Source organism: Bufo gargarizans, unplaced genomic scaffold (assembly GCF_014858855.1).
Source record: "Bufo gargarizans isolate SCDJY-AF-19 unplaced genomic scaffold, ASM1485885v1 original_scaffold_2220_pilon, whole genome shotgun sequence".
In the NCBI taxonomy this organism is placed as follows: domain Eukaryota; kingdom Metazoa; phylum Chordata; class Amphibia; order Anura; family Bufonidae; genus Bufo; species Bufo gargarizans.
Window position 1 is genome coordinate 218,245 of NW_025334697.1, and position 21,267 is coordinate 239,511.

General features: G+C 46.1%; 1 protein-coding gene across 1 annotated transcript in view; it reads right to left on the bottom strand.

Moving 5' to 3' along the window:
* Nucleotides 1-21,267, bottom strand: part of LOC122924083 (diacylglycerol kinase beta-like) — a 192,379-nt gene that overhangs the window by 55,173 nt on the left and 115,939 nt on the right. The window contains exons 3-4 of the mRNA XM_044275003.1: nucleotides 14,751-14,871; nucleotides 14,026-14,086 (exon numbers count right to left, since the gene is read on the bottom strand). Of these exons, the coding sequence (XP_044130938.1) occupies nucleotides 14,026-14,086; nucleotides 14,751-14,871 (182 nt within the window). The remainder of the gene's footprint in view (nucleotides 1-14,025; nucleotides 14,087-14,750; nucleotides 14,872-21,267) is intronic.

Below are 21,267 nucleotides of genomic sequence, written 5' to 3' on the forward strand. Positions count from 1 at the left end.
CAAAGTGTGGAACACCAACTAAGAATAAAAATTCAGACCGTTGGCCTTGAGGGCACAGTGTATTTTTTTTATTTTTTGGCCTCACTACACTCCAAGATCTATAACTTTGAAGGTCTCATTTTCTTTGTTGGCTTTTTTTATTTATATATTTTTGGTAAACAAAATGTAGCTATATATATATATATATATATATATATATATACACAGTGAATATAAAAAGTCTACACACCCCTGTTAAAATGTCAGGTTTCTGTGATGTAAAAAAATTAAACAAAGATAAATCTTTTCAGAACTTTTTCCACCTTTAATGTGACGTATAAAATGTACCACTCAATTGAAAAACAAACTGAAGTATTTTAGGTGGAGGGAAGAAAACACAACAAAACTAAAATAATGTGGTTGTATAAGTGTGCACACCCTCTTATAACTGGGGGGGGGGGGGTACTGTCACTACCAGAGCTTTGAGACGTTCTCATAGCTCTGTTTCCACACCCCTGTGATGATGTCACTACTAGAGCTAGGAGGAGTTCTCTTCCCTGTTTCTCCGCCTCTGTGATGAGGTCTTTACTTTTGGTTTCCTTCCTCCCAGCTGTTCCTCCTGTGTTTGATTTCGCTGCCTTTAAATCACCCCTCTCCCTTTGTAGAGGTGCGGATTATACTCTTCACTTTGAGCTGTATCTCTCGCTTGCGTGTCTTCACCTGTGTTACTTCTCTTCACTGGATCTGTGTCCTGCTGATGCGAGTACTTCAGATATCGTCTGCTGACTTCGGATCTGTTTGCACTGCGGCCGTGCCCCTTCCACTATTGTAGGGGTTTCAGTGGTCTTCAGCCTCAGGTACGCGGGCATGTCTCGATCTACCATTTGGATCCGGACATGCGCATAGCAGCTTAGGGAGAGCTATTAGGGTCTGGCAGGGGTAACCCTTATTCCTCCCTAGAGTGGGTCCGTCAGTTGTTATTCTCTGTGTACACTCTTGTTGCTCATTTACAGCCGTGACATTGCCACGTTGACCGACACGATGACGGCATCACGGGCCGCTATATCTTCAATCAACATGGCGGCGGTGTCACAGCTGTAAATGAGCAACAAGAGTGTACACAGAGAATAACAACTGACGGACCCACTCTAGGGAGGAATAAGGGTTACCCCTGCCAGACCCTAATAGCTCTCCCTAAGCTGCTATGCGCATGTCCGGATCCGAATGGTAGATCGAGACATGCCCGCGTACCTGAGGCTGAAGACCACTGAAACCCCTACAATAGTGGAAGGGGCACGGCCACCGGTGCCCTGCTCAGTATATGGAGGGAACCGGGGTCGCCTCGGATCCAGTCAGCAAAGAACAGATAAACACAATGTCTGTACACTTAACTGAGGTGCTGAAGCCGCAGTGCAAACAGATCCGAAGTCAGCAGACGATATCTGAAGTACTCGCATCAGCAGGACACAGATCCAGTGAAGAGAAGTAACACAGGTGAAGACACGCAAGCGAGAGATACAGCTCAAAGTGAAGAGTATAATCCGCACCTCTACAAAGGGAGAGGGGTGATTTAAAGGCAGCGAAATCAAACACAGGAGGAACAGCTGGGAGGAAGGAAACCAAAAGTAAAGACCTCATCACAGAGGCGGAGAAACAGGGAAGAGAACTCCTCCTAGCTCTAGTAGTGACATCATCACAGGGGTGTGGAAACAGAGCTATGAGAACGTCTCAAAGCTCTGGTAGTGACACATATACCTGCCATCATGTAAAGTGCCTCTGATTAACCCCAAATAAAGTTCAGCTGCTCTAGTTGGTCTTTCCTGAAATTTTCAAAAGCCATGGTCCACAGAGAGCTTCCAAAGCATCAGAGGGATCTCATTGTTAGAAGGTATCAGTCAGGAGACGGGTACAAAAGAATTTCCAAGGCATTAGATATACCATGGAACACAGTGAGGACAGTCATCATCAAGTGGAGAAAATATGGCACAACAGTGACATTACCAAGAACTGGACGTCCCTCAGAAATTTATGAAAAGACGAGAAGAAAACTGGTCTAGGAGGCGACTAAGAGACCTACAGCAACATTAAAGGAGCTGCAGTAATATCTGGCAAGTACTGGCTGTGTGGTACATGTGACAACAATCTCCCGTATGTCTGGGCTATGGGGTAGAGTGGCAAGACAAAAACCTTTTCTTACGAAGAAAAACATCCAAGCCAGGCTACATTTTGAAAAAACACATCTGAAGTTTCCCAAAAGCATGTGGGAAAAGGTGTTATGGTCTGATGAAACCAAGGTTGAACTTTTTGGCCATAATTCCAGAAGATATGTTTGGCACAAAAACAACACTGCACATCACCAAAAGAACCCCATCCACACAGTAAAGCATGGTGGTGGCAGCATCATGCCAAGGGGCTGTTTTTCTTCAGTTGGAACTGGGGCCTTAGTTAAGCTCGAGGGAATTATGAAGAGTTCCAAATACCAGTCAATATTGGCACAAAACCTTCAGGCTTCTGGTAGAAAGCTGAACATGAAGAGGAACTTCATCTTTCAGCATGACAATGACCCAAAGCATACATCCAAATCAACCACGGAATGGCTTTACCAAAAGAAGATTAAAGTTTTGGAATGGCCCAGCCAGACCCCAGACCTGAATCTGATTGAAAATCTCTGGGGTGATCTGAAGAGGGCTGTGCACTGGAGATGCCTTCGCAATCTGACAGATTTGGAGTGTTTTTGCAGGGGTGTGTAGACTTTTTATATCCACTATATATATAATTGGTTCCGGGATGACCCTTGTAAGTTGACCAGTAATTGGTTCTAAAACCCAAAAATTTTATCCCAAAACAAGAAAAAATTAAATTTTATGAAAAATAAGCAGATAAACAAGTAAGATAAAACATGTCCTCAAGGAAAACAGACAGGATTAGATGCTGGAAGCTGTAGATCACTTTATATGGTGAGGACAGGAGCTTCTATAGGGTCTGGCATAGTACATACATGTACTAGAAAAATAAAATGAATCCGTAGCTCACCTATTGGCCAAAGGAGCAACTCATCTTTACACAGACAGAGGATAGTACAGAACATGTAGTACTGCAGTGGAGCTACTAGACAGCAAAAAAGGAGTTTTAGCAGTGAAATGGCCAAGTTGATTGGTTGGATCTGAGCCTGAGATGATGAGTCTGGTTTCAAATTACAATGGCCCAGAAAAGACCAGTGTATGTTGAAAATATTGTATCTTTAGGCCATTGTATCTTGGTGATCACTATATAAATAAAAAAACATTTAAAATGCTATATTTTGTGTTCTTTTGTAGTTATGTTCTAAAATTATTTTATCGGTTGTATCAATTAAATGGGCATTCTCCACAGGATTTGTCATTCGTGTCCAGTAAATGTGGGTCCTACCAATGAGACCTTCACTTAGGTGGAGAACAGGGTTCCCTCAACCTTGACCTACCTAGTGGGAAAACTGCTGGCCACCACATTCAGGCAGAGAACAAATTTAGCGGTGACAACACATGTACCTCATTAGGTCAGTCAGGGCCCCCCCCCCACAGGTGCAACTTCCAGAAGTCAGACCCACATCTATTAGATGTTTATGGCACGTGCCGTGAATATACCATCAATGTTGAAAGTGCTAATACATTTTTATATTAACCCTTTATATATGTATTATATAACTTTAATAGAAACTATTTTATTAAACAAATTATTTTATTAAATGTGTTTACATTTTCTTTTTCATTGCATAAAGGGCATTTTACATTACAATGTTATTTTAATGTATTGAAATACTCACATACTCCAATGCTTTACTGCTTGTGTAAAATGTACAGGTGGTTTTTGAGGAATACCACCTGTTGACTTGTCAGGTATGACTTGTCAGGTATGCCCTAACAAGATACAGTACCATAACTGGAGTTTACACAGGCCAGTCCAGGGTACCTATCTTAGGTCAATGTCTGTCACTTAAAGGAGTTTTCGAGGACTTAGAAATTGAAGACCTATCCTCAGGATGAGTCATCAAAATCGGATCGGTAAGGGTCCAACATACTGCACCTTCACTGATCATCCTTACTGAGCATAACCCCCTGATCAGCTAAGCTGCAGTATCAAACCCCCACTGATCTGATTTGGACAGCTGGCGGTGTCAGAAACTATACTGTCTGTGTTACGGTTACTCCCCGGCTAGCTGGGAGCTGGACCGCTTGGATAGTCTGGATCTCTGTTTAGGGAGAGAGAGAGGAGCCGCTTTGTCGCGATATCCAGAAGGATCCTGTAAATGTAGAACAATCCCGGTAATGATCTTTCAGCTAGGATAATCCTTCCCCCCTCCACAAACGAGTCGAGGCTGCGATTTGAAGGTTAAGCAAGACTGATGTTTATTGACCCGGGGCCTCCTTTTATGCCATCCTGCCCTGGGAAGGGCTACATTTACATGATTACCACAATACACAATTACATGTCTGGGACAGCCCCCACGTCTCCTCCCCTCAGATAAGCCTTTAACATAATCAACCCACACACAATGTTACCCAAGTTCTGGATGTACCCCAAAACCAGGGGGTACATCTTTACATTCGGTATCCTCAGACAGTCCTGGTGTAGGGGAACAACATATCCAAAATCCGGCTCCGTCGGTCCAAGGGTTCGGGAGTTACGGGTCCCTGAAGTCCTGACCGACCGCACACAGTGTAATTAACAGTTTTGTAACAGTGTAACTAACAGTTTTGTAACAGTGCTCCCTTTTTGTGGAACACTCTGGCAGACACTGTCTGACCCCTTTTCGGGGCAGACTAAGGCTGTCCAGACCGCGGGTTATGCTGGGCTGAGGTCTGTTTGTCTGGACAACCCGTCAGCGTTGCCATTCTGTTTCCCAGGTCTGTAGGTAATGGTGAAGTTGAAGGGTTGTAATGACAGACTCCAACGTAAAAGTCTGCCGTTATCCCCCGAGACCCGGTTTAGCCACACCAACGGGTTATGGTCAGTAACCAGAGTGAACTCTTGTCCATACAAATAGGGAGTCAATTTCTTTAGTGCCCACACCAAAGCCAAACACTCTTTTTCTACCGCTGCATAGCTGACTTCGCGTGGCAGGAGCTTACGGCTGATGTAGACAACTGGGTGCTCCCCTCCGTCTTCGCCTACTTGGCTGAGGACAGCTCCCAGCCCGAACATGGAAGCGTCTGTATGGACGATAAAACGTTTGTTAAGGGCTGGGGCCGCCAAGACGGGAGCGTTGACAAGAGCAAGTTTGAGAGCTTGGAAAGCCGTTTCACAGTGGGGAGACCACAGGACCTGTCGAGGTAAGTTTTTCTTGGTCAGGTCAGTCAGGGGTTTGGCAAGTGTGCTGTAGTCTGGTACAAACCGTCTGTAGTACCCTGCTGTGCCCAGGAATGCTAGGACCTGAGTCTTAGTGGTGGGGGTGGGCCAATTGGCAACAGCTTCTATCTTGGCCGGCTCTGGTCGCTGTTTCCCACACCCCACCCGGTGACCCAGGTACTGTACCTCGGCCATCCCAAAGTGGCATTTTTCTGGCTTCAGAGTCAGGCCCGCAGTCCGGATCTGATCCAGAACCATTCCTACGTGAGCTAAGTGGTCCCCCCAGGACTCACTGTGGATCGCTATGTCGTCCAGGTATGCGCAAGCAAAACTCTGGAAGCCATCCAGGAGCCTATCAACCAAGCGCTGGAATGTAGCTGGGGCATTCTTCATCCCAAACGGCATTACCTTAAAATGATATAAGCCGAACGGGGTGACGAATGCTGACTTGGGGACAGCCTCCTGGGCCAGGGGAATCTGCCAGTAACCCTTGCAGAGGTCGATGGTGGTCAGATAATTTCCCCTGGCTATACGATCGAGTAGCTCGTCTACCCTGGGCATAGGGTAAGCGTCCGTCACTGTCTTTTCATTGAGCCTCCGATAGTCTACGCAAAACCGGGTTGTACCATCTTTCTTGGGCACCAGGACCACTGGAGAAGCCCAGGGACTATCGGAGGGCTCAATTACCTTGAGTTGGAGCATCTCATCGATCTCCTTCTTCATCTCTGCCCTAACTGCCTCGGGGATTCGGTAAGAAGCCTGGCGTAAAGGAGCTTGTCCCGGGGTATCTACCTGGTGGGTGGTTAAGGTAGTGTACCCTGGCTTCTGGGAGAAAGTGGGGCTTTTGGACTGCAGAAGTTGGTTAAGCTGCTCCCTTTCAGTGGGGCTAAGTCGGTCCCCTATCTTGACCTGAGCTACTATATCTGCGTGGGGACTTTTTTCTAACAGATCTGGAATGGGTAGACTGTCGGGGTCTTCCTGAGGGGGACAGCATATGGCCGTCACGTTCTCCGGCCGCTCAAGATATTCCTTGAGCATGTTCACATGGAATGTCTTTCTAAGATTGCTGTCATGGCAGCTAGCTATTACGTAGGTGGTGTCTCCCCTTTTCTCCACTATCTGATAGGGGCCCTGCCAGGACGCCTGTAATTTGTCTGTCTTAACTGGCTTAAGCACTAACACCTTTTGTCCTAGGGTAAAGATTCTCTTTCGGGCCCCCCGATCGTACCACACCTTCTGTCTTCTCTGGGCCGACTGGAGGTTAGCCTGCACTGATTTAGCTAATTGCTCCATTCGGTCCCTGAGTTCCAGCACGTACGGCACAATGGGGACACCGTCAGTCTCCATCTCTCCCTCCCAGTGCTCCCGGATCAGGTTTAGGGGTTCCCGTACTTTTCTTCCGTAGAGCAACTCGAAGGGCGAAAACCCGGTCGTTTCCTGGGGCACCTCCCGATAAGCAAATAGGAGGTGTGGCAGAAAACGCTCCCAGTCTCGGTATTCCTGAGTAAATGTTTTGAGCATTTGTTTGAGGGTCCCGTTGAACCTCTCACAAAGTCCGTTTGTCTGGGGGTGGTATGGAGAGCTCAGGAGGGACTTAATTTTGCAAACCTGCCAGAGTTGCTGAGTCAATTCGGCCGTAAATTGGGTGCCTCGGTCGGACAGGATTTCTTTCGGAAATCCTACCCGGGAAAACACCTGCACCAGCGCATTCGCTACCGTATCCGCTTGGATGTTGGATAGGGCGACAGCTTCCGGGTACCTGGTAGCGTAGTCCACTACGGTAAGAATGTAGCGCTTACCGGAGGGACTAGGGGTAGCTAGCGGTCCCACTAGGTCAATAGCAACCCTGCTGAAGGGTTCCTCCACAATGGGCATATTTACTAAATGAGCTTTAGGGTGATCGCCTCTCCTCCCTACTCGTTGGCACACATCGCAGGTCTTACAATAAGTCCTAACATCAGCATGTACCCCTGGCCAAAAGAATGTGTGAGTAATGCGGTGTAGTGTGCGGGTTACAGCTAGGTGGCCTGCCAAGGGAATGTCATGTCCTATCTTGAGTATTTCTCGACGGTATTTGTGGGGCACTACCAGCTGTCGCCTCTGCTGCTCCCTTTTCTCCGTCAAGCGATACAGCTTTCCCTTTTCCCATAAAAAGGTTTCGTTATCTGACCCGCTCCCTCCGGTCTCTGCTCGTTCCCGGTACTTTTGTAATGTCGGGTCAGTCTTAGACTCTGTCTCGAAAGCATCTGGGGTGTCCCAGGGTATGGGACCTAACGGGTCAGTCGAGGTCGGGGTAGGTCTTACCTGTGTCTCCCGCACCGGTGATAGTTCTTGCTCCGTTCGGGCTTGGGCTCTGGTAGTCACTGGGTTTGCCTCGTTGTTGTACACTGGAGCATAGGCAGAAGTCATGGGGCCCAAATCGTTGCCCAGTAGTACTTCGGCAGGTAAATTATCCATTATGCCCACGTTTACGGACCCCTTTCCCACTCCCCAATCAAGATGTACTTTAGCGGTCGGAATTTTGTACACATCCCCTCCCGCCACTCTAACGGCCACAGTCTGCCCTGATCGCTTGTGCTCCGGCACCAAATGGCTCTGGACTAGTGTAATGGTAGCCCCCGTGTCTCTTAACCCCTCAGTAGATCGCCCCTCGAGCCATACCTTCTGCCGATGGTGCTGGCGGTTATCCGAAGCAGCATATACCGGATCTGCTTCGTGAAGTGGTCCCAAATATTCCTCCATAGGGGCTTCTTGGTTAACACAGAGCGCCCGGGCAGGACGAGATGACCCAGGGGGGTAATTATAATTCCGGGGGGTCTGGTGTGCATTAAGGGGGCAGCTAGCCATGCGGTGGCCTGGTTGATTGCATCGGTAGCAGGTCGGTCTGGGACGATCAGAGTTGTTATTCGGTGGTCCTGAGTAACGTGCGGGGCCCGCGGGCACCGAGGCTCGGAATTCAGTACGTGGTGGCGTGCGGTAAACATCTTTGTGTTCGACCCGTGCTGGGGCTCGGTAGTTCGTGGGTTCGTGTAGACGGGAGTCGTAATGTTCATCGGCCAATTTGGCTGCTTCTTCTAAGGTAGAGGGTCGTCTGTCTCGCAGCCATTCCTTCCCCTGCTGCTCCATGCCGTTATAAAAATGTTCTAAGAGAAATAATTGTAAAATTTCCTCACCAGTCACAGCTTTACTTCCGCTCATCCAGTGATTTGCCGCTCTCCGCATTCGGTGCGCCCATTCCATATGTGTGTCGTTAGGCTTCTTTCTCGTGCTACGAAATTGTCGGCGATACGTGTCAGGAGTTACAGCGTACCGCCGCAACAGTGTCTCTTTGACCAGCGCATACTGTGTCACTTCCTCAGCGCCCAGAGTCCGAAATGCTTCCAGAGCTCGCCCGGATAGTTTTCCAGACAATATCGTGGGCCACTCTCTGTTGGGAATCTGGTGCAGGGCACATTGCCTCTCGAAGTCCGCCAAATATTCATCGATTCCTGTCTCGCTTTCTAGGAAGGGTCTAAAAGCCGCATAGGGTATCTTTGGCCTCCCGGCGTTTCCGACAGGAACGATTACCTGAGGTGCTTCGGCATTGCGGTGTGCGGTCACTAGGCTGAGTTCGTGGGCTCGAGCCTTCCGTATATCCTCGTCCGCTTCTGCCATCAACTGCTGTACCAGTTCCATAGGTGGGTTCGGCCCGTATAGAGAGAGCCTCTCCCGAACAATCCTGGTCTTTTCGTCACTACTCGTGGTCGGGGTTTCTGCCATCGTGAAGCCCTGATCCAGTTCGGTTAGTTCTGCGATCAGTTCCCTTCTCGGACAGTTGCTGGCGTTCCCCCCTCTGCTTTCGAGTAAATCCTTCAGGGTCGCACGTTTCAATTTTTCGTAAGCGCTCTCCATCCGTTCAGTACCTCTCCTAGGAAATCCAGGACAATCCCACCGCTGCCATCCAAATGTTACGGTTACTCCCCGGCTAGCTGGGAGCTGGACCGCTTGGATAGTCTGGATCTCTGTTTAGGGAGAGAGAGAGGAGCCGCTTTGTCGCGATATCCAGAAGGATCCTGTAAATGTAGAACAATCCCGGTAATGATCTTTCAGCTAGGATAATCCTTCCCCCCTCCACAAACGAGTCGAGGCTGCGATTTGAAGGTTAAGCAAGACTGATGTTTATTGACCCGGGGCCTCCTTTTATGCCATCCTGCCCTGGGAAGGGCTACATTTACATGATTACCACAATACACAATTACATGTCTGGGACAGCCCCCACGTCTCCTCCCCTCAGATAAGCCTTTAACATAATCAACCCACACACAATGTTACCCAAGTTCTGGATGTACCCCAAAACCAGGGGGTACATCTTTACATTCGGTATCCTCAGACAGTCCTGGTGTAGGGGAACAACATATCCAAAATCCGGCTCCGTCGGTCCAAGGGTTCGGGAGTTACGGGTCCCTGAAGTCCTGACCGACCGCACACAGTGTAATTAACAGTTTTGTAACAGTGTAACTAACAGTTTTGTAACAGTCTGAAACAGCTGAAAGGTGGGGGTGCTGTGTGTCGAACCCTCATGATCTGATGACTTATCCCAAGGATAGGCCATCAATATCTTAATCCTGGAAAACCCTTTTAATACATCATCCCCCAGCAATAAAAATTACTGTAACCATTGATTGTGCATTAAAGAGATCCTCTGTCACAGTGGGGAGTGGGGGAAAACTCCCCATCGAACACAGTAATGAAACAGGGGTTGAAACTAGGCCTGGATGCCGGGATAAGGAAGCAGGTCACCTCCTAATGCAACCCTGATTCTATCCCTGACTCCTATCCATATGAGCGGACCCAGATGATTGGAGTGTTCATACACAGGAACCTTGGACCATGAGTCGCCGTAATGATCCCTGAAATTAAGGTAAGGAACTAGAGACGACCTGTTCCTCCACAACACAGATGAACAGGAGTCTCCACAGGCCTAGCAGCAAAGATAGGGAAGACAGTGAGCAGCAACTGGATCGGCAGGTAAGAACCTAGTGATACAACAACACACCGGAACAAGAAGCACTTAACTGACGCAGCAAAAGAGTGAAACACCAACACCAATAACTACCTGGACACCCATGCGCACAGGATGCATGGCGGCACCAGGCAAGACTGCTCACTGACTTGTAGTTCCCCCTCCGGGGAACCCAGAAACCCTCTCACCGAAGGCACAGACAGACACGGAAAATGACTAGCAGCGATTCTGGACTACAAACACCAAACAGACCAGACATGGAACACCAAACTAGACATAACAACCCACCCTGAACATAAACCACACCAAACAAAACAAGATGAGGATGGGTAAAGGACATAGAACAAGAGAAAGAAATAGGAGAGACGATGAGACATCGATGTCTAACTCGGTGGCCCTCACACTGGACAAATAGAATATCCATACAGGAGCAAAGCTCCATCACCAACCAAGACAGGAAGATCACTGACCTCATTCTCACAGCACCAGAATAAGTAGTCATGAGTCCACACCCAGAACACACCTAGATCCACACCTTAACACCACACACCAGACTGGGAAGGAACAAAGATAAAGGGAGCAGTGCACAAACATGCAGAACAATACATTGCCCCAGGCAACTGCATGCACGACAGACATGTCACGGCGAACTACAACAACCAAGACACCGCCGTGACACCCTCTCCTCTCAATTGTGATGTTTTGGTTGCTATTGATCAGAGAAATCCCTATAGTTAAAAGTAGAAAACTTTGATCTTGACTTTGTCTTTGGGTGGTGGCCTTCAGTGACAGTACTGTATCCTAAGAATCCGTGTTAGCCTGTCCCTACCTAGTTCAGTCCCATATGCACCCAAAACATTTTCTTTTGCTCATTTAAATCTCAAGGCTAATCCTAAATGGACCAAAAAATATGTTCTTGGAAATTAGTAGTATTCTAATTGCCCAAAAATAGTGATGAGCGGCAGGGGCAATATTCAAATTCACTATATTTCGCAAATATTTGGGCGAATATTCGTCATATATTCGCAAATTTGAGAATTCGCAATTATTTTCTTGATTGCTAAAATCGGCAATGTAATATGCGCGTATTGCGCGCAATACAGGCGTGGGTCACTGTTGCTACATTTTTCAAGCTGCTAGAAGTTTCCTGAGACTGGAGGAAATGGTTTGCACAGAAGAACATCACAATAGCTTTATATGCAGATAGAGTGCTCCAATATATTCGCGATTGAGCAAATCGGCAATTAATGATGCAGAAATTTTTTAGCAATACATGCAACTTCACATTTTAGCAGGTCTGACTACATATTACTGATTGGTGCACTAAGTATTGTAGTGACATCACAGCACTATGTCTGTAGCATGTATGTATGGACAGCAGAACCTATCACACTACCTCCACTACCTATAGCTACACTATATCACTATCTAACCTACACTGACTATCTCCCACTAACTATTTGTATTATATATATAAGCTAACTATCTAATGTAATTAAACAGTAAAGCACAGAGCACAGCAATGACACTGCTCTCTTTCTCAGAATTGCAAAAAAATGCAGAAAATGGCTGCTGGGGAGGGTCTTATATAGTAAGGGGGAGGCAGCTTTTCTGTTGGTTGCTAGGGATGTTGCTAAGCTCTGACAAAAACATTGCAGCCTTCTCATTGGCCCACAAGCAAGAATGGAGGTTACAGATGAAAAAAAAAATCTAGAATATTCGCGAATACGAATATATAGCACTATCTTCTAAATCTTTGCGAATTCTCAAAGTGGCGATATTCGCGATTAAAATTCGCGATTTGAATATTCGCATCTAACACTACCCAAAAAAAACATTTTTAGCTCACTTAGTCTCTACTTTCTCGGCCATGCATCGGGATGCATGTCAGTGAGCCACAAATCCAATTCTCTGCAGTAAATAACTGAACGATCACAGAAAGTGCTTACAAAAAGAATCTGAAATTAGAAATTCAGCCTGGTTATAATTTATACTGCCTAACATATTCTTGGAGATAGTTTCTGCTGGGAGGTAAATGGTAGAGAAATGTGATGTGACACTGACATACTGTAATTACCGAATCACCATTCATTTATGCAAGACAGAAGATACAGCTGGAGATTAGGTTGACAATTCAAAAAGGAAAAGACCTGAGCAATGTTGATAAGATTTATCCTGATGGTAGGAGCCAAATAATTGTAAACTTTGTGTTTCCTAAATAAAAAGTTATGGGTTCATTTATTAAGACCGGAGTTTTAAACCTTGTACTGGCGCTTGATAAGCCTAAGTTATGTAGATGCATCGGCCTCTACAAAACTTAGGCTCATCCACTGCCGGCCTAAATCTACACCAGCTCCCTTGGTGGAGTAGATTTAGATAATTTTCTATGCCTAAAACAGGCGTAGAAAATGATAAATGAGGTGGGCCAGCTGGCCCACCCCCATCCCTGCCCACATCATCCCCCTTTTTTAGAACTGGCGTATGTGGCATGGATGGGGAAGAAGTCCTCTTTGCGACTGAATCTGAGACAGATATACTCAAAAATTTATGTTTATATATTAATAATTGACCTCATTAATTTTGTGGTTCCTTAGTTCCACCAGAGGACATGATTCTAAAGGTGGATGTACACCTTAGATAGCCATCTGCCGAACATTGATTTGGCCAACAGCTATTCCTGCTTATTTCCCTAAATGTATTAACGCTTGTCTGGTTTCCTCACACACTCCAAATACATACTCATTGGTTTCATATAAAATTAGCCCTTGTATGTGTGTATAAGATAGGGAAATCTATGCCAATGGGGACAGTGACTGATGACAATTTGCTCTGTGGAATACCTTGGCGCTGTATGAGCAATGGGAAAAAAAATTGTTACACATGAAATTCAGAAGCACTAAAAAACTTTTTTTTTTTTTTTTTTTTTTTACTGCAGGTACAGTTAGTCATACAATTTATTGGCAGGGTCTCCATTTATGCAGACCTGAAATTCCTGATGGCAGCCCTGGCCCTGACACTCTAAGAATCAACTGAAAACTTACTAGCTCAAGATAGATATATTTTGGTCAATATTTAGGTTCCCCATTAAGTCACAATTTTTAAGAAGTTTCTTTGGGAAATGCAGTGGATATAAAAAGTCTACACACCCCTCTTAAAATGTCAGGTTTCTGTGATGTAAAAAAAAGAACAAAGATAAATCATTTCAGAACTTTTTCCACCTTTAATGTGACCTATAAACTGTACCACTCAATTGAAAAACAAACTGAAATCCTTTAGGTGGAGGAAAGAAAACAAAAAATACTAAAATAATGTGGTTGCATAAGTGTGCACACCCTCTTATAACTGGGGATGTAGCTGTGTTCAGAATTAAGCAATCACATTCAAAATCATGTTAAATAAGAGTCAGCATACACCGGCCATCATGTAAAGTGCCTCTGATTAACCCCAAATAAAGTTCAGCTGCTCTAGTTGGTCTTTCCTGAAATTTTCTTAGTCGCATCCCACAGCAAAAGCCATGGTCCACAGAGAGCTTCCAAAGCATCAGAGGGATCTCATTGTTAAAAGGTATCAGTCAGGAGAAGGGGACAAAAGAATTCCCAAGGCATTAGATAAACCATGGAACACAGTGAAGACCGTCATCATCAAGTGGAGAAAATATGGCACAACAAGATTTTCTTCTACTGTATAAAAACAAGGTATTTTTTTTTTAATGTACTTACCGTGCAAGGTGTCTGCATCCAAGGTTCCCCATCAATCTGCATAGGGAGAGACTTGGTGGTCCTATGAAAAAAAAAAGAAGAAAATTTAGAAATAATGTGTAAGATTGCAAGTGGATAAAGTCTATCCACTGGCTGGTTTCTATAAATTTGTATTTGCTCTGTTAATGCTAGAGTGGTTGAGCTCATCCTGATGTAATGTAAAAGCCATGCTGTGTGCTCTGAGCCCCATCCCACTGGGCTTCAGTGTGCAGCCTCATACACAAAATGAAGGAGATATTCTGCAGCTGCATCTCCCTCCTCTTCCGCCTCTCTTCTATACAATCATATTTACCTTTTAAAATATGATTGGGTGTATCATTAGAATGGGGCTACAAAATGTATTTCCATTTTTTGTTGCGAAGGATATAATTTCAAACCTTGAGTTAAGTTGATACATTAATAGTGAATTATGAGAAAATTCCAGAGAGTTAAATGACATTCAGCTCTGCTACATCTGTCGTTTTAATGTATATATTTTTTAAACTATTTCTGAAAGGATAAACATTTTGGTGGTACCGCAATGGGGTCAGATTCAAGGCCATTTATAACTAAATGATTTTATACTAGCATGCTGTACTACTAATACTAATAATAAGAATAACAATTAATTACTATATAACCATGCTAACATATTAAATAAAATATAACATTAATATTAATCATCACTTCAGTAATAATACTGCTACCTTATAAACACAGAGGAACATTGTGCAAGACGTCTTCCAGCACTTTTCAGCCCTGTGTAAATCTGTCCCATCTCCATTGCTCCTTCCAAGCCAACCACCTCCAACAGTTGATCACTTAGATCTAAAATAGAAATACACAACCATAATCCCACATGTCTGCCCTTTAAATGATCGTTTTACCTCTACAATCTTTTTATAAAAATGTTTATCAACGGTTACAGATCATAAGTAAACATAATTGATATAAACATATTAGAAAATGAACTGAAGCAAATCATTCCTCAAAGGGTTTCCAGCTTTAAACACCCCTGAGAACAGTTGTTATTGAATAGGAAATTACAACTGGCTATACATTTCCCTTGCAGTGCCATGTCATGCTGCATAACAAATTACTTACCATGAGAAGGATGGGTTCTCTACAGTATGAGCAGGACTAGTTTAGACTAGTTTCAACATTGTCTTATAAATAAAGGTCTAGAGCAGGGAATTCTACTACTAATATGTCGCTATAACATTAACAGGACAAACAAGTGCAAAGCAGAAAAACATACCTGCTATTAAGGAATATCTATCACACCTCAGTTAATATCAGATATTATAAATAATAAAATAAATGATTATACAATTCTTATATGAAAATTTTTAGTTAAAATATTAACCTATATTATATAATACAGGCCTCAAAAATTAGTCAATAGGCATTCACCTGACAGAAAAAGAACTTTGGATTCTGTGGCTGGAGGTACATTAGGCGGTCACAGGATAAATATGTAACTGTCGGCCAGTACAGGCCCCAAAAATTAGCCAATAGGCATTCACCTAACAGCAAAGAATTTGGGATACTGTGGCTAGAGTTACTTTAGGCGGTCAAAGGATTAATATGTAACTGTCGGCCAGTACAGGCCCCAAAAATTAGGCATTCAACGGACATAAAAGGCCTTTTATGCCGCTGTATTTACCTAGGACAGGGACCATGATTTGTTCTGAGTGCTGGCAGATATTTGTGGGCTGTCATGAGGAATTTCCATCAAACATGGTCGACTCATCAAATGTGTTGAATTCCTCTGAGATCCATGCCTCATTCATTTTTAGAAATGTGAGGTAGTCCACACTGTCGTGAGCTAGGTGAGTGCGCTTATCAGTCACGATCCCCCCTGCTGCGCTGAACGTCCTTTCGGACAGGACACTGAACAAGGGGCAAGCCAACAGTTCCATGGCAAATTGTGCCAGCTCTGGCCACAGGTCAAGCCTGCACACCCAGTAGTCCAGGGGTTCATCGCTTCTCAGAGCGTCCACATCGGCTGTTAACCCGATGTAGTCGGACACCTGTCGGTCTAGGCGTTCCCTGAGGCTGGATCCGGAGGACGGCTGTCGATGGGTTGGCTGCAAGAATGATCTCATATCCGAAGTGACCAACACATCTTCAAACAGCCCTCTTCTTCCATGCGCTGTTAGATTGGTACCCGCAACTGTTTCTCTGTGAGTGGAAATTCCTCTGCCAGCATCCGCAAAAGCAGAATGCAGCATTTCACGAAACCAGGCATGGAAGTGCTGCATTCTGACAGCCCTCTGTGATGGTGGTAACATTTCCACCATTTTGTGTTTGTACCGGGGGTCTAAGTATGTTACCACTCAGTACTGGTCCTTGCCATTTATGCTTTTTATATGGGGTCCCTCTTCAAACACTGGAGCATGAAGGCCCTCATTTGCAATAATATGGAAGCGGTGGAGTGGCCTGGCTCCTGCCCCTTATTCAAGATAATGTCGTCCTGGTTCTCCTCCCCCCATCTACGGACAACACCAGGGATCCCAGAAACGTTAAAAGCATGCATTTCTTGTTCCTCCTCCACCCCAGCACCATCCTCCTCTGACTCCTCTTCAGATTCCTGTTGTTGACTTGTCTCAGATGGAGTAGCCTCCCTGGGAATTCATCCAGCATTGCGACTTCCTCATCTTCCTGCTCCTGCTCCTCGACCGCTTGATCAATGACACGACGCAATGCACGCTCCAGAAAGAAGGCGTAATGTACGATGTCACTGATGGCGCACTGGCTGCGACTGACCAGTTTGGTGAACTCATCAAATGGCCGCAGAAGTCTGCATGTGTAGCGCATGAGCAGCTACTGGCGCGGTGAAAAAAAACAAGCTCCCCAGAACCTGTCCTGCCGCAGAGTTCGTACAGGTAGTCTTTAACTGCAGAAGAGACGGTAGCAGCAGAAAAGGAGGAGTCAGTCAAGGAGGAGAGGGAGGATGGAGTAGGAGGAGGAGAAGAAGAGGCAGGCCTGCATGCAATCCATGGCGGATGCACGAAATCTACACGGGTGCCATGGGTTGTATGCTTGACCGCCGTCAGAAGATTCACCCAGTGGGCAGTAAAAGTTATGTACCTTCCCTGCCCGTGTTTGCTAGACCACGTATCTGTGGTCAGATGTATCTGGGCACCGACACTGTGTGCCAGAGATTCATTCACTTGCCGCTGAACGTGGCCATATAGCTCTGGTATGCCCTTCTGGGAGAAATATTTCCTTCCGGGGACCTTCCATTGCGGTGTTCCAATGGCCACAAATTTTCTAAAGGCCTCTGAGTCCACCAGTTTATATGGCAGTAGTTGGCAGGCTAGCAGTTCTGACAAGCCAGCGGTCAGCCGTTGGGCAAGAGGGTTATCCGGCGTCATCATCTTTTTTCGCTCAAACATTTGGGGCAAGGAAGCCTGCCTTTTGCCAGATGACCGCGACGACGGCATGGTGGAAAGTAGAGTGGAGGATAACTGGGAGGAAAGAGGAGAAGGAGAAGAGGCAGGACGGTGAGCACCAGGAGTGTGGCTTTGTGGGTTCTGACGGCATTGCTCCCACTAGGCTTGGTGATGGGAGGCCAGGTGCCTTCTTAAGGTGGCCGTCCCTAGGTGAGTGTTGGGCTTACTGCGACTTATGCGTTGAGAGCACAGACTGCAGATGGCAACACTATTGTCAGCAGCTGACACATTAAAAAAAGCCCACACTGCGGAGCCATGTGCCGGCGTCCTGGGAGTGCCAGATGTGACCGTGCATGGTGGATGTTTAGTTCCAGATACATTAGCAGTCTGCTTTTTGCCTCCTGTACACTGTAAGTTCTGCCTGCTTCTCCTCCTTCTCCTCCCTATCTGCTTCTCTGTCTATCCCTCTGAACTCCCCTCCTCTTCCTCTCTTGTGGGCACCAACGTGAAGTCCATTGACACGTCATCATCGGATTCGTCACCTTCACCACCACTGACATTAGAGACTGTTGATACTCCCTCTTCCTGATCCGATGCCAAGAATGGCTGGCATCGGTAAGGTCATGGAATGTATGGGGAAATAATTCCTCTAACTCGAGCGGAGGGGATATGGTGGTGGTGGTGGTGGTGGTGTCTTTGGGGGTGCAGAAGCGGAAGACTGAGTGAGCCACTCAACCAAGTATGGTGCGTCCTTTGACATAATCGCACGCACCTTATGCAACTTCCCACTTAGGCTCCGGCTTGGTGCACCTGCCCGACCCCTACCACCCCTGTGGAATGGCCTGCCTCTTCCTCTGCCTGTCATTTTCAAAATGACCCTGTGACAAAAGTCCCTATAGAAGAGCAGTATTTGTGGAAGAAGGTATATCACACCCCTGCCTCAATCAGTTTTTTTTGGGGGGCAACTGGTTAATCACACCAGTAGAAATTATTGGCTCCAATAGTGTTTTTCACTCTGTGTAGATGCGGTAACGCAGCAAAACCGCAGACAAATGCTGCACTACCTAAATGCACTATATAGAATGTATATTATTGTTATATAACCCCCCTGCTTCAATCAGTTTTTTTGGGGGGCAACTGGTAAATCACACCAGTAGAAATTATTTCTTCAAATAGCGTTTGTCACTATCTGTAGCTTCAGTATCTCAGCAAAACCGCACACAACTGCTGCACAATACACTTGCAGTATAATATAATTTCTATGTTAGAAAGTATATTATAAGTATATCACACCCCTCAGTAAGTCACACCTATCGATAGCACACCTATACCAGTCCTTAAAAGGACTTTTGTGGCCCTATTAGCTAGCGTGTGGTGTCCCTAACAGCCTGTCCCTGCTCCACCCAGCAACCTCTCCCTACACTGGCAAAAGACTGAATGTAAAATGGCGGCCAGATCAGGTTTATTTATAAGGTAGGGGGTATGTCCATGTGCTGAAACGTCTCAATTGGCTGTCCTGTATCACCTGATGAATGTGTCATGGGTCAAAGTTCTTCACAATGTAAAAGAATATGGCGGGCGCGAATATCGGCAAGAATATGTTGGCATGTTCTGCGAATCGCAGACGCGCAAAGTTCGCGGTGAAACGACTGCCGGGCGAACCGCAAGGCCATCTCTATTTGGCCACTGCAGACAGCGACATTATCTGCGCTACATCTCCTGTCTAACGTGTGCGCAGCCTAAAAAAATCTGTGACATCCAGTGTACTTTTTCTGTAGACGGTGTCCGCTGCGGACAATGACATTACTTGCTCTACATTTCTAGTATAACGTTAGCGCATCCGAAAAATCTGTGACATTCAGTGTAATTTTTTCGCCGCTGGAGACAGTGACATTATCTGCGCTATATCTCTTGTCTAACGTTTGCGCAACCTAAAAAAATCTGTGACATCCAGTGTACTTTTTCTGTAGAAGGTGTCCGATGCGGACAATTACATTACCTGTGCTACATCTCCTTAATAACGTTTGCCCATCCTAAATATCAGTGATATTAATTCGGTGTAATTTTTTATTAGCCGGGAGACAGGAGATGTAGCAGTGACAGCGACATAACTTGCGCTATACCTTCTGTATAACGTTTGTGTATCCTAAATATCAGTGACATTAATTCAGTGTAATTTTTTATTAAGCAGTGATGATATTACTTTATTTGCGCACACACTTACAAAACCTGCGCTACTGTACGTGTGACATACTTGCAAGCATATATACCATTTAATATGCGCAAGGCTAGCAGTAAGGGACGGGGAAGTGGCCGTGATGCTGATGGTGCACGCAGAGGCCTTGGCCCTGGGCGCGGTGAAACTGTGCTTGCTGCCAGAGCACAAGAAACACTCATCCATGATACCTAGCTTCATGTTCCAGTTTGCAGAGCAGCGCAGGACACCACTCTCGAAGTCAGACCAGTGCGACCAGGTGATCGGTTGGATTGCAGCAGATAATGCTTCCAGTCGGTTAAGCATCACCCTGTCTTCCACCAAGTCCAGTCTCAGTAGCCAAGAGTCTGATCAACACAATCCTCACCCTGATCCTCCTTCCTCCCACCATAGAGAGTCTTGGCAAACAAGTGTAAGTGATCTTACACTTGTATATTCCGAGGAGCCGTTTTCATCGCCATTCCTTAATTTGGGCCTCTCAAGAGGGACATGAGGAGATCTGGTGCCCTGATTGCCAAACTCTGGAGCAGAAGAAGATGACGGTGGGGAACGGCAATTAGAGTTTCACGAGGTGGATGATGATGATGAGACACAGTTGCCAATAAGTCAACCGCAATTAGTGTCTCAAAAGGTTGATGATGAGGATAAGACACAGTTTTCAATAACTGTGTTTGTTGTTAGGTCAACAAGTCAGGAAGATGACCAGAGTGAGGAAGTGGAAGAGGAGGTGCTGGACGATGAAGTCACTGACCCAACCTGGGAAGGAGGCAAGCCGAGCGAGGACAGCAGTACAGAGGGGGAGGGATTTGCAGCACTCAACAGGCTGGAAGAGGCAGTGGGGTGGCAAAAGGAAGAAGGCAGGCCAAACTTAACAGACCCGCAACTGTTCCCCGGAGCACCCCCTTGCGGCAATCTCCCTTGCCAAGGGGTAGGTGTACTGCAGTCTGGCGCTAAAGTGCGGACGATAAAAAAATTGACATTTGCAACCTGTGCCGTACCAAAATGAGGTGGCTGTCTAGCGGTACTCTGTCCCCAGGAGCCAATAATTTTACACGATGTGCAGTCCCAGCCTTAAACCAGCATGTGTTCCGTAACATCACCCGTGCCCTGACCAATGTAGCGTCCACTTAATGACTGATACATGGACAAGTATTTTTGGCCAGGGATGCTACATTTCCCTGACGGCACACTGGGAGGCAGGGAGCGAGTCGTACCCTGGGATGGCACATGTGCTACTGACGCCAAGGATTGCGGGCCCTACTTCCATCATGGTTTCCGCCACCACCTACGTTAGTGGCTGCAACCCCCCACTTCTCCTACTCTGCCTCCTCCTCCACTTGCACCTCTGAATTATCATCTTGCAGCACCTGTCAGACATCAGTCAGTAGCTGGAAGCCATGTAGCACTGCAGTGGGGAAGCGGCAACAGGCCGTGCTTAAACTGTTCTGCTTAGGTGACAAGCAGCACACCGCTACTGAGCTGTAGCTCTCGCTACTCAACCTACAACCAGGCATGGTAGTGTCTAATAATGGCCGTAACTTGGTGGCAGCTTTGCAGCTCGGCAAGCTCACACACATCCCATGCCTAGCCCACGTGTTCAACCTAGTGGTT